Source organism: Tasmannia lanceolata, unplaced genomic scaffold, assembly GCF_043159265.1.
Source record: "Tasmannia lanceolata isolate RefF3 unplaced genomic scaffold, GAP_Taslan_0.1 ptg000008l, whole genome shotgun sequence".
NCBI lineage: Eukaryota > Viridiplantae > Streptophyta > Magnoliopsida > Canellales > Winteraceae > Tasmannia > Tasmannia lanceolata.
Window position 1 is genome coordinate 17,069,405 of NW_027518685.1, and position 13,225 is coordinate 17,082,629.

The 13,225-nt window shown below is 39.0% G+C and overlaps 1 protein-coding gene across 1 annotated transcript in view; it reads right to left on the minus strand.

The window, feature by feature from the left end:
- The window catches only part of EMB1135 (RING/FYVE/PHD zinc finger superfamily protein), a 60,507-nt gene extending 48,511 nt beyond the window's left edge, over positions 1-11,996 (minus strand). The window contains exons 1-7 of the mRNA XM_077388265.1: positions 11,441-11,996; positions 5,769-5,834; positions 5,424-5,597; positions 5,204-5,334; positions 4,925-5,001; positions 1,913-2,094; positions 1,666-1,743 (exon numbers count right to left, since the gene is read on the minus strand). Coding sequence (XP_077244380.1) covers positions 1,666-1,743; positions 1,913-2,094; positions 4,925-5,001; positions 5,204-5,334; positions 5,424-5,597; positions 5,769-5,834; positions 11,441-11,803 — 1,071 coding nt within the window. The 5' untranslated portion in view covers positions 11,804-11,996. The remainder of the gene's footprint in view (positions 1-1,665; positions 1,744-1,912; positions 2,095-4,924; positions 5,002-5,203; positions 5,335-5,423; positions 5,598-5,768; positions 5,835-11,440) is intronic.
- Between the last annotated feature and the right edge of the window lie 1,229 nt (positions 11,997-13,225).

Here is a 13,225-nt window from a genome sequence, read left to right on the forward strand (position 1 = left end):
TAACAGCTCCAACATTCCTGTTTTTTTTTAAATGAATCTACAACTATCTTACTTGGTTCTGAGCATGGTTTTAACTTTCCACCAAAACCGACACGAAACGACTCAAATGTTTCCATTTCCATTCACACCTAAACAATACTAAAACCGAAACGCGTGCCGACACCAAGCCCTGTCAGCCCTAACCCGCCCTAACCCACCCTGAGCCCGAACAAGGTCTGGGCTGGATTTTCCAACCCTGAGGGCGGGTCAGGGTTCATTTTTTAGGCCCTGACTCAGGGTCGGGTCGGGTTTAGGGTTAATACCTCTGGTCAGCCCGACCCTAAGTTTTCTATTATAGAATTGAACAATCTGTGCATGTTTCTTTTTTCTAATGTTTTCTATTATCTTGGATTGATGTTTCTCTAGATTATTATTATTAATTGTCTATGTTGTCCATCATGTTGTTGAATTTATATTGTCTTATTTTGTTCCCCTTCTCTGTTTATTTATCATTTTGTTCTATATGATACGTGGTTGCTTTATTTTTGGCACTCTCAACATGTATTTGCACTAGGGTCAATCAGTCCAATCAGGGCCAATTAGGGTGGGCCAGGGCCGCGCTGAGCTTGGTAGGGCGGGCAATGGGTTGAGGACCTGAGGTTTTTCGGCCCTGACTCAGGGTCAGGGCGGGTCAGGGCCGAGATAATGGCATCCAGGGTTGGGCTAGGGTTTTGAAAAACCCGACCCTGTTGCAGCCCTAAGTGGTATACTATATCACTATGTGTTGCATAATTATAGTTATTGGAATTGCATGTCATAATTATAGTTATTGGATTGCATGTGATTTTACAAGATTTTCGCTGAAATTTCCAGCCGAAACCAAAATGTTTTCGTTTCTGTGGTGATCGAAACAAAAATTTGAAACCTTCATTTTGAGAGCACTTGTTAGGTTAAGGAATTGTTTGTTGCCAAGTGTGCCGGCCTAAATGTTGAACTATTGACCCTACATGTTCGGATGGGTGTTCACCCCTAAGTTTTCCCAGACCGCATGCATACATTCTTAAGTAACTTAGTGAAACAACATGGAAAATTTCATTGAGGAATCAGAAAAGAAAAGAAAAATGGTCTTTATGTGTATTTCAGAGATTGTCATTGGGTTAAGGAGGGTCCACATGAGTTCGTTGAGGTGTCTACACACACCTGCGGTCCTCTTTTATATTCTGTCAAGAGTTCTAGAGTCTAACAGTCATGAAGATCATAGGAAACTTACTAATTGGTATCACTACCAGTTCTACAGTTGAAAACATATCAATCCAAACATTAGAAATCTATCAACATTTTCACGATAAAAGACCAAAATGGAAATCTATAAACATCGGAATTGGTTTTGGATTAAAAATCCGGAGGCGCCAATTCCATCAAAACATCTATGTGATATCAATATAATTGGAATCAATCTTATAGCAAACAATTCGTTTTGTGAAATTGGTATGCTGGCCATACCAACATATGAAATATCCCAAACAGTCTAAAGAGGCTATAAAAAAATGTACTTAAAGGTCCATGAAGGTCTACTTAATTTGAAATCTGTTAAGAACCAGAAAATATAAGTATAAAAGTGAGCATGAAACTAAAAAATAAGAAATTAAAAAAGAATAAATAATCTTCCAACAGTTCAGTATCCACCTGAATTTCAAGAACTGCTTCACCCGTTCGAGTTGCTTGAGAGCCAGCTTCAGGAATTAGATTCTTGGCTTTGTGGCACTGCAATCAACTCGGTTCATATCATAAAACCAAATGATTAACATATTAAGTTAAAGAGAAAATCCAAGTTCGATTAAGAGAAAGACGCAACAATATTCATAAAACATTAGCTAACAAATAATGAGGTACTAATCAATATGAACTGAAATCATAATATTGATCCAGGTACCTCATCAAACACCACAAGACCATCATAATCTGGCCCACACCATTGCAACAACTGCTGCAAACGAGAACGACCCTTCTCAGATGATGCTATAAGGCTGCTGTATGTCAAGAAAACAACTCCATTCCTGACGCCAACCGACTTTGAATCAAGCTTTGAGTAAGGTAGCTTGTTCAAAGCATGCACTGCATATGACAAGAAAATTAGGCTGCCACGTAAAGTTCATATCAAGCAAGAAACCAAGTAACCAACAGCACAGGAACCAGGCATGTCAGCATAGAAGTCAAAGACCCTAGAACCAAAACAAGAAACAACTATATTAACCTTGAGAGGACTAATGCTAAAGAGTTGGTGCCATCCTTCCCATTTTACAGGAAAGAAGGTGTCCTGTAAGGATGTGTCCGGCATGATCACCACCATAGACACGTATGGCTAGCTGTGATCAGAACACATTGCTTAGTGACCCCATCATGGATCAGAACAAAAAATCTCACCATCCAAAGATCATAACCATTTGATCAATAGCCGACAAATGGAAGGCTAAGTTAATAAAAGACTTTTTCTTGTTTTAACCACCCATATGTAGGCCTGTCTCTTTTTTGTTTCAATAGTCAGTGTGCAAGCCAATTAACGGTTAGGATTCCCTAGTCATTGGCATTTCACACCATCCAAGATGGGTCCTACCAAATGTAAAGTCCTGACAATTGAATCATTGCAGAACAAATCACTGTATATGGTGATGAGAGAATACAATTTGTCCTTGTGGGACACTCTTCATTTAAGCATGATATAAGAAACATTGTAACACGAGGAATCATATGACCTGACGAACTTCAAAGAATAATAGAGGCGCAAAAACATAGGAAAGTACCACCCTTTAGAGCGTTCAAAAGTCAAAACAGTCATCATCCAAATATACATGGAAAGGCATTACTCATTGCACACATTTTACTTTAGGTGATCAGATTACACAACATAACTAATAGAGGTTCAATCAGCAAGATCATGTCATGCAAATAACTCAGTAAAACACTAAAAGACACATTTTATCCCCATAGAACAAGAGGTGGTGAGCCCAACAATGGGCCAAACTATGTTGGCCAAATAAGATCAATAAACCTGATCAAACCGTACACATGACACTACATGAGACTAATGACTATCCAAATTAATTTAGATTTTTTTGGACTATAATTACCAGAAGTGGAAGAGAATAATCATGGATTTAAATTTCCGCCGGAACCGACACAAAACAACCAAAATATTTCAGTGTTTTAGAGTATGTCGTTTCTCATTTTTAGATTGGATGACACGCTAGATCAATTATCAGGTGCAGAGGTGTTTTTGAAGCTTGACTTAAAAAATGGGTATCTCAGATTCATAAATGGCTAGAGACAAATGAAGAACTACTTTTAAGACTCGTGAAGGCTAGTACGAGTGATTGGTGATACCTCTTAGGTGGTCTAAAGCCCCTAGCATGTTCATGAGGATCATGAACCACTTACTTAAGCTTTTCTTTGGCTGATGTGTGATGGAATAGTTTGTTAACATAATTATAGTGTTCATCCCGATCTACATTCGTAGCATCTTTGGGATGTTGTCTTCTTTGCACGGGGAAAAGTTGTACGCCAACCTGAAGATATATTGCCTCATGTTAGACAACATCCTATTTTTGGGATATGTGATTTTAGGAGATGAAGTTTGAGACGACCAGTCAAAGATGCAAGAAAATGACCCACACGGACCACTCTCCACGATGCTCGTAGCTTCCACAGAATGGCGTCTTTCTACCGCCGGTTCATCCCCAATTTCAATAGTCATGTTGTGGAATACATGATGGAAGATGTTCAGTGGACCACAAAGACCAAGCAAAGTTTTGCTGAAATCAAAAAAAGATTACTTGCAGCCCCAAAATACTTGTTTTACCCGATTTTTCATCCCCAATTTCAATAGTCATGTTGTGGAATACATGATGGAAGATGTTCAGTGGACCACAAAGACCAAGCAAAGTTTTGCTGAAATCAAAAAAAGATTACTTGCAGCCCCAAAATACTTGTTTTACCCGATTTTGACAAGTTTGCAATGGGATTATGACGTTCAAGGTCCACATAGGAATTGTTCCAAGCCAAGGAGAGAGGCCCGTAGATTATTTAAACAAGAACTTCAAGTGTGAGAAGCTCATTCATTCAATTTCAATCTACAATGTGTTATTAAGGCAACCAAGTGGACATGTTAGCAAATTATGCATGTATTAATATTGATGAGTTGAGAATAAATTTTTTAGTTTGTGGTATCAAACGACCAGCTCTCTAGGGAAGCTAGAGGAGCAGCTTGCTGTGATGCTTTGGGAATTGCTAGCTTTAGAGGGAAATTATTATTGTGGTGTTTTCATTTGGTTTGGAGATAAGGCAAGATGTCCCCTTGCATTTTTTTTTTCTTATTAATAAAAATTAAGGTGTCAGCTCAAGCTCCTAGATAAATTCCGGTTTTAAACAACCTATGATGTGGAATTTTATGAATTTTTCTAAGCACTTCGCCACTAGCGGGCATTACTTGATACAGTGCAAGTTCATATTGTTTTCTGATCATGAGACTTTAAAATACATTCATGGCCAGCAAAAATTCAGTAATCAGCATTCCAAGTTTTTGAAATGCTCGCAAACAAAAGATGTCGAGCAAAGAACATTGTACATCCAAAATATACATAAAATGAAGTTTCAATTAAATGTTGAAAAATTAGCAGCACGCAGGCCAAGATGATGTCCTTGAAGTAATGACCGTGGTGAACCTATAGAAAATCATGAGGCATAAACCAATGGAAGAAGACAATGACTTAGAATACATGAAGTTTGGATTCATTTGTACACAGAGCACTACTAAGGATTGAAATGCCCCTATGTTAATTTTTAAGTAAAATAGCAGAAAATAGGTCCTGCAAAAAAATCCTAAAACTACAAATTTCAGCAGGAAAGAAAGAACCCAAGTTAAACAGGTGGCTGAGCTACACCAAATCACCTTCAATGCATGTCGCACCCACGTCATCTAAATCTCTCCGTGCATCAAACTTTAGGTCCGAACCAACAGAAAGCCACCTGCATAAGACCATAGTAAAAAGAACGAAAAAAGAAGAAAAAGTGAAGATAAGGATATGCCTGGCAAAACAAGGTGAAAAGACCAAAATCATGCATTGGAGAAGATTTAGAGCAATGAATGCACGCACGAGCGAAATCTCGTTAATAACTAAATGAGAGATGAAGATGCAAAATAAAAAAGTGCTCCTAACGAAAGACGTACAGTGCTTTTTGCCTCGCATTGTGCCAATTCTCCCATATTAGCCCAGCAATGGTTCGACCTTTACCAACACCAGCTCCATCTCCTATAAAAAAACCTGCCTTTTCACCACTTGGAAGGTATTGAAGGTGCCTCTGTCAATGAAAAAGAGTAAGTGGAACTATCACTGGATAGCACACTTAGACAAACATAATGAAACAGAATCTTAAGAAATACAAGCAACCTGACAAGCATAAACTATTGTCTCAATCTGCAAGCATGATAATGCTTTGGAATTTTCCAGTCCATCCTTGATTTTTAGATCATACGTAGGTTCTGGAGGTTGCACTGCTGACAAGGAAGATGTTTCCACAATAGGATCAGGATGTGGAGGACCAATAGATAGTTTGGGAGGATGCTGCCAAAGAATCCAGACGAAGAAAAATCAGGTCATCACCCATCAGAAGGGCCATTCAAAGTTTAGTTAAAGCTATAAATGACAACCCACGACAGAAAATTTCAAGATAATAGATGCGGTGGCAAAATTTATCCCCAGCACTTTGGTGGCGAAGGTTTAAATCAGACTCACATAGTCTGTAAATGTTTCTCCAACCATCCCACCTTCATCTTCTTCCCGTTCCACATCTATGGCAACCTGAAAGGTGGCACAATGGCCCAACCAAAGAATTAAGAAATGGCTGAAGTTACAGAATTAAGATGTGCTAAAGCATACCTAGTAACCTATACATGCTTTCCTGCAGTGGCAAATGAACCCAATAGAGCTATAAATGAATCCATTAGGATTAGAGAAATGTCAAGACCTTAAAGTGGGATTTTTTTTTTAATGATCTCTTAGAGTAGGATTGATGGAAATTAGCTGCAGTGATAAATTTCAAAAGTTTTAACTTCTGATAGGAGCAACAACCTGCATTCAACTATGATCTGCATCAGTGTCTGACTATGAAAGCCAAGGAAGTATGCATGACATTAAGGTTTTCTCGTGGTGAGTGGAAAAGGTATGAAAACCCATCATTTGAAGGATGAGGTATAATGAAATTCAGATCACTTGGCCGTAAAGTTCTTTGGTGGACCGTCATAAGATTTGGCTTAACGGTTACAAACTGTGGTTCACAAAGGAATCTGAAGTTTTTATGCCCCTTGAAAAGTGCAGGCAACAACTAAAAGGAAAAATAGGAAGTAAATTAGAGGCATTGTGCTCCAACACTCACTAAGCATCTGCCTAACACTTGCAAAACCTAGTAATCAACGAGTAAATGATACTATGAAACTAAATAAATTATCTCAAGCAATAGTTTGTCTGTATTGAGTATTGACAGCGCAAATTTTTGTGAGGGACTTGCACCGCATGCTTTCAGCATAGACCAGGTACAGCACAAAAACCAACAGCATGGGCTGCTATCTATATAGATCTCATAAGACATATGACCAAATCAGGAGTTTACATTGCGTTTCACTGACGCTGTTGTGATCTCCGATCTCAAGTATGTACTAGTGTCCAGTGGTGACAGTAGAGTACCTAGTGACAAGTGAAGCTGTTTTGAGAGGAGCATCCCAAAGGCCAATGTTTAAAAAAAAAGTTCTAGTAGAAATGAAGTACAGGAAGGTTACATGAGATAACAAGGAAGTTGGTGATCAAATAGGCAAGAAATGACCATTCAAAAAAGGCAAGAAATGAAAGCTGATGAGACTAGTGGCTTTTACGCATTTGAGGTCTATTAGTGCTTTTATATGATTTGATGGCTGACGAAAATAGGAACCAACTATGCGGTCATATCTTTCATAAATTTAGCCTCAAAAGGCCAAATGAAAAGGTTGATGTGATCATGGTCGTCAGAGTCCGAAATCCTACAGAATAATGAAGAGGATGGGTCAAACTGAAATGTCAAACAGGATAGTAAATCATAAGATTCTGCCCAATTACTTTGAAATATTTTATAAAAAACGAACGAAACATAAAGTATATATATATATATATATATATATATATATATATATATATATATATATATATATATATATATATATATATAAGGTTTCGAAAAGTAGAAGTTCATAGAAGATCTTCATCAGAAAAAAGCTTATCTTGATGATGGAAGTTGACAATGAGAGATTCAAAGAGGAAAGGGATGAAGGACGCCATTATAAATTACTTTTATTCTCTTTTCCAGTAGACCAAAGCATCGTTCATGGGTTTATGGAACTATCCTTCTCTTTCTCAGTGATGATAAGGATAATCTTGAATATCCTCGTTTTAAGGGGGTTTGAGTTGCACTGGAACGCTCCCACCCCTCCCGTGTGGCGACGTGGGGCGCAAAATGAAAGAGATCCATCTGACTTTTAGCTAAAAAAATTATATAATTTGATTGATATTGAATCCACTCCCGTGACTTCTATACTACTTTAAAGATGACAAGGCATGCGCTGGGTGCGAACATACTTGCACAAATGCACTGGATCCCATCGGAACTCCGGAGTTAAGCATGCTTGGGTGAGAGTAGTACTTCAAAAGTTGGAAGGGGAGATATCTATCTCTTACCGGACGTATAACTCTCCTAAGGAAGGTTCACCCAATTAATTGGAATTCCTACGAACCCCCCCCCCCCCCCCCCCCCCCCAAAGAGCTAAAGGCCTTGGTTTTAAATGCATAAAAAACCAAAATTTAACCCTTGGCTAAGTAGCAGTGGAAGCTCCTCTTCAACCCTTGAAATCATTGGGCAAGAATCATTTGTGCTAAATATCAAAATCAAAAGAGTTCTCCATCTTAGGCTATGGAATAAAGATGGTTCCCTGATGGGGGACCATCCAAGATGCCATGACGAATCAAGGAATTATGAAGATGTGGCATATCGTTGATGTTAAAAGTGTTTTATTTGGTTTTTTAGAGTGTTATTTAAGTCTTTTTAAGTCATTGGGAGTATTAGAGTCTTTTCCCATCAAAATCATTTAAGTTCCTTGAGTTATGTGTGTTTTAAATAGGTCCCACACATGTATTACGGGATTTTAAGTATGGAGAGTTTTTAAGTCATTAGAGGATATTTTAGTCCAAAAGTGATAGGTTTTTTTTAGGATTTTAGAATTTTCTGGTTCTCTTTCTTTTCTTATATATATATATATAGAGAGAGAGAGAGACTAGAGTTCCTACACTCGAGCACAGAAACAGGAGGGTGGGGCCAAAAATGGACAGATACTGTTTGTCCACAAATCTGTCCATTTTTGGCCCCACAAATGGACACCCTAAGATGATCCAATGGAGCTGATTTTTGGTGGACATCCTACCCATGAAAGGGCCCATCAAATGAATGCTTTCGATCCCACCCAAAATGTGGCCCCACCCTGTTTCTGTGCTCGGCTTAGCTGCGCTCGAGCGCAGGAACTCTATTCTCATATATATATATATATATATATATATATATATATATATATATATATATATATATATATATAGAGAGAGAGAGAGAGAGAGAGGAAAGTGTTGGTGAGCTTAAGCGCCCCAATCACATGGGTCCCACATTTTCTGTGGTGATCCAAACCATTCATTTGCAAGGCCCTATCATAGATAGGGTGTGTACCAAAAATCAGCTCCATAAGATCATCCTAACCCCTCCATTTGTGGAGGACAAAAATGGGCAGATTTGTGGACAAATAATGTCGGTCCATTTTGAGCTCCACAAATGGATGGGTTAGGATGATCCTATGGAGCTGATTTTTGGTACACACCCCATCTATGTAAGAGCCTTTCAAATGAATGCTTTGGATCATCCTAACAAAGTAGGCCCCAATGTGATTGGGCGCTTAAGCTCACCATAAGTTTGGTGAGCTTAAGCTCACCAACACTTTCCTCATATATATATATATATATATATATATATATATATATATATATATATATATATATATGAGCTAGCTTGCCCAATCACATGGGTCCCACATTTTGGGGAGTGATCCAAACCATTCATTTGCAAGGCCTTATCATAGATAGGGGGTGTACCAAAAATCAGCTCCATAGGATCATCCTAACCCCTCCATTTGTGGAGGACAAAAATGGGGCAGATTTGTGTCTGTCCATTTTTGTCCTCCACAAATGGGGGGGTTAGGATGATCCTATGGAGCTGATTTTTGGTACACCCCCCATCTATGTAAGGGACTTTCAAATGAATGCTTTGGATCATCCTAACAAAGTGGGCCCCCATGTGATTGGGCAAGCTAGCTCACCATAAGTTTGGTGAGCTTAAGCTCACCAACAGTTTCCTCATATATATATATATATATATATATATATATATATAGAGAGAGAGAGAGAGAGAGAAAAAAAAAAAAACTATTGGTGCGCTTAAGCTCACCAGTTTTTTGGTGCGCTTAAGTTGTTATAGCGCCTCCCATTCGTTTAAATGTTTGGGTCTCGCTGGGTCCCGCTAAAGCGCACCAATGGGAGGCGTTATAACAACTTGAGCACACCAAAAAAATGGTGCGCTCAACACTTTTCTCATATATATATATGAGAATAGAGTTCCTAAGGTGTCACCTCATATAGCTAATATGAGGTGGCGCTCACAAAACATAAGGGGCCCACATTTTTGGGGTGGTCCAAACCACTCATTTGAAAGGCCCTTAGATGGATATGGTGCCTACAAAAAATCAGGTCCATAGGATCATTCTAACCCTTCCATTTATGGAGGTTAAAAATGGGCAGATTTATGGAGGTTTATACCCATCCATTTCAACCTCCACAAATGGAAGGGTTAGGATGATCCTATGAAGTTAATTTTTTGGGCACACCCTATCTATGTGAGGGCCTATCAAATGAATGCTTTGGATCATCCAAACAAGGTGGGCCCCTTATGTTTTTAAGCGCCACCTCATATAAGCTATATGAGGTGACACCTTAGGAACTCTATTCTCTCTCTCTCTATATATATATATAGCCTCAAGGAACTTTTCTTTGAGAAATTATACGATGAAATGGGGTACAAACACGTACTCAATATCACATCCTTGATATTTGATCCAATAGCAACGCACTTTTTGTGCGTCGTTGGATCAAATATCAAGGGCGGTACTTCAATCGTACCACCTTTACGTGTTTGTACGCCCTTTCATCATATAATTTCTATTTTTCTTTTAAGCCATGAAGATGATGAAGATGAATATAAAAAAATGTCTTGATCTTCCCTAAGTTGCGATGCCTAGGAAGCCCTTGGTGCAATGCCTTAGGTTTTAGCTGGTGAGATACTGAGATTCCAACCTTTCTATCGATCTCTTTCATGTTTTTTGAGGGTTTTTATCCCATAAACTACCTTCCCAGTAACCCGAACCTCCATTGATCTCATCCAAAACCTTTCTCGCATTATTTTCCACCTAACTTCTACCCAAAACCCCAAAAATATCTATAAAAAATATATTTCCGACCTTAGAAATATCATTTAAATCCACCCCTATCCCGTATCTCTCTCGTTTTGCTCCAAAACTCATTTTACAACTCTGCGGCATCCTTTGACAGCTTCCCGACATATGTCTGTACCACTCCAAACCCATCCTAAACCTGATTAAAATATTTCTCCAATCTAATCACCCATTTTAGGAGTCAAAGACTAATTTGTACCCATCCTTTTCACATCTAATGTCTCTTCCATAGACCTGTTCTACATCATTCCCCTTTATGGAAATCTTGGAAGCTTGTATTGTCATTCAGCAAATATATCACTTTTAATGAGCTTTCTAGCATCAGATTAGAAAGCAACTGAGGAGAGACTTGGGACCACCAAATACTTGATGAAGATAATGAGCTATCATCAAATTGGAAAGCAATTGAGGATAAACCCAAGTCCACATTTTCCCTTTATTCCTGCTAATATTTTCGTTCCCCAACCTTCCGCTATGTTTGTCAACTAATCAATAGTACAACTCACCCACCCACCCCCCCAAAAAAAATTATACAGTTTCAATTTACTAAATCTAACAGACCAAAAACCCGCTGCAAAACCCATAATTTACACAACATTTAGAACCTATACCATTACAAACACTGTAATCCGCAATTTTAAAATGGAACACGATAATTCACAACCAACACAACTGATAGAAAACATGTAAAACAAAAAATAAATCACAGAAAGAAAACTGATATAACCTTGAAGATTGAACACGTCCATCCCCAAATAGTCAGTTAGGTCAATGAATTCGAAAAGCAACACGAATTAGGATTCAAAATCTCACAGATAGAGAATTGGTAGAAAAACAAACCTCATTAACTTCTTCAGGCGGAGGAGGTGGAGGGGGTCCCAAGTAGTGCTGCATCTTAGAGAGATCAATGGCGAGATCTACACCGCACTGTGGGCAATTAAACCTAGAAAGGCCATGGGGGACATTGAGAATGGCCTTGCAACGAGCGCAGGGGAGCTGGATCTTGGTCGGATCGATGCCCTGGGCGGGTGCCCGTATCAATTCAGGGGGTAGCATTTGAGGCAATTGGCACTTAGGGCAGCTGAATTCTGTTAACCCTGGCGCCACCGTAAGGATCCACCGGCATCCGGCGCACCGGACCTGGCAACTTCCGGCCAGCGCCGGTGCCGGAGACGGTGTCAGTGGGGCCGATGGTTGCCCCATTTCGCTTTTCCTCTTTCGCCCTTTTATAGGACTGTTCTTTCTGATTTACCTCTTTTGTGTATGAATGAGAGGAAATTTGATAATTAGGGTTAGGGTTTGAGAAGGAGAGTGGTGTTTGGAATTTGGAGGGAGGGATTTGGTTCGAGCGCCAAAAGAAAGGGTTTTGTTTTCCTCTCTCTCTCTCTCTCTCCCTCTCTCTGATCGAAAATGAGAGCCTCATTAGAGAAGTCATTATTAATAGGCTGTGGTTCTTCTACTCCGTATGTTGCAATCTTGACCGTTGATTTTGTAAGTAGTCAATAGCAACTCAAATAGGTCGTTAAAAAGGCTTAGAACACGAGAAGAGTGGTTATTACATTTAATGCCCTGTTTGGATTGAACGAATTTTCTGGGAAAGTTGGGAAGAGAAAAGTTTCTTCATAATTTTTTAATTTTCCATCGTTTGGTTACAAATGGAAAATTTTAACTTGAACGAGAGCAGTTTTAACCGGAGGGACCTTCAATTTTTAATGATATCCCTCTACATATAACTCATAAGTACCGTATCATTTCCTTCTAAATAGTAGAGGCAAAAAGTTCTTAGGAAAAAAAATTTCCTTAGAAATATTTTTCCTGCAATCCAAACAGAGCAGGGCGTGTTTGGCAGCCATGAAAAAAAATTCCGTGGAAAATTGGTGGGGCTAAATGTGAGAGATGGGTAGTGAAGAGACTTGAGAGTGGGAGTGATGGGAGCATGAAAAACTCAAAAAAATGGGGGAAAAACTGATTTCGAAGTAGATTAATTTTTTTCACTGGTTTTTAGGAGTTTCTTAGCGCTCCTCATGCTCTCTCTGCCCATGTTCTCCCCATTCGTGCCCTCTCAAGTCTCCCCCTCGCTCCTTCTCAGTTCTCTTTTACAGTTGGGCCGATGAATTTTCCATGGAATAATTTTTCTGGTCACCAAATATGCCCTTATTTTTTCATATAATTCAGGTAAAAAAACAAGCTTGAATTTAATCTAAGAAAGGTGAACGAGCTGCAATACCAAGGAAGTAGTTGAGATCTCCCAGATCCTTTATAACATACTATGCGCGTATCAAAGTTAGAGAACAACAACATATGAGATCCAATTCATTTCAATTGTAGACAGACATTTGGAAAATATGATCCCCTCAAGGGGATGGGAAAACCCTCTTCGGATTTGCCCAAGATCTTTGAATTTCATTTATTTCTCTCAGAGGTGGCTTGCTTTGGGTTTGGCGCATTTCATGTAACAGGACTCTCTCAGTGTTATCAAGTGGCTTAACAAGAGATCTCCCCGTCCTTGGAGATTTTCAGAGTTTTTTACAAGATCTTTGATAGTGTGGAATGTCATTCAAATCAATTTACCCATGTTACGAGAAAAGCAAATGGAGAGGCAGATCGGCTTGCCTAGGCTCGTTT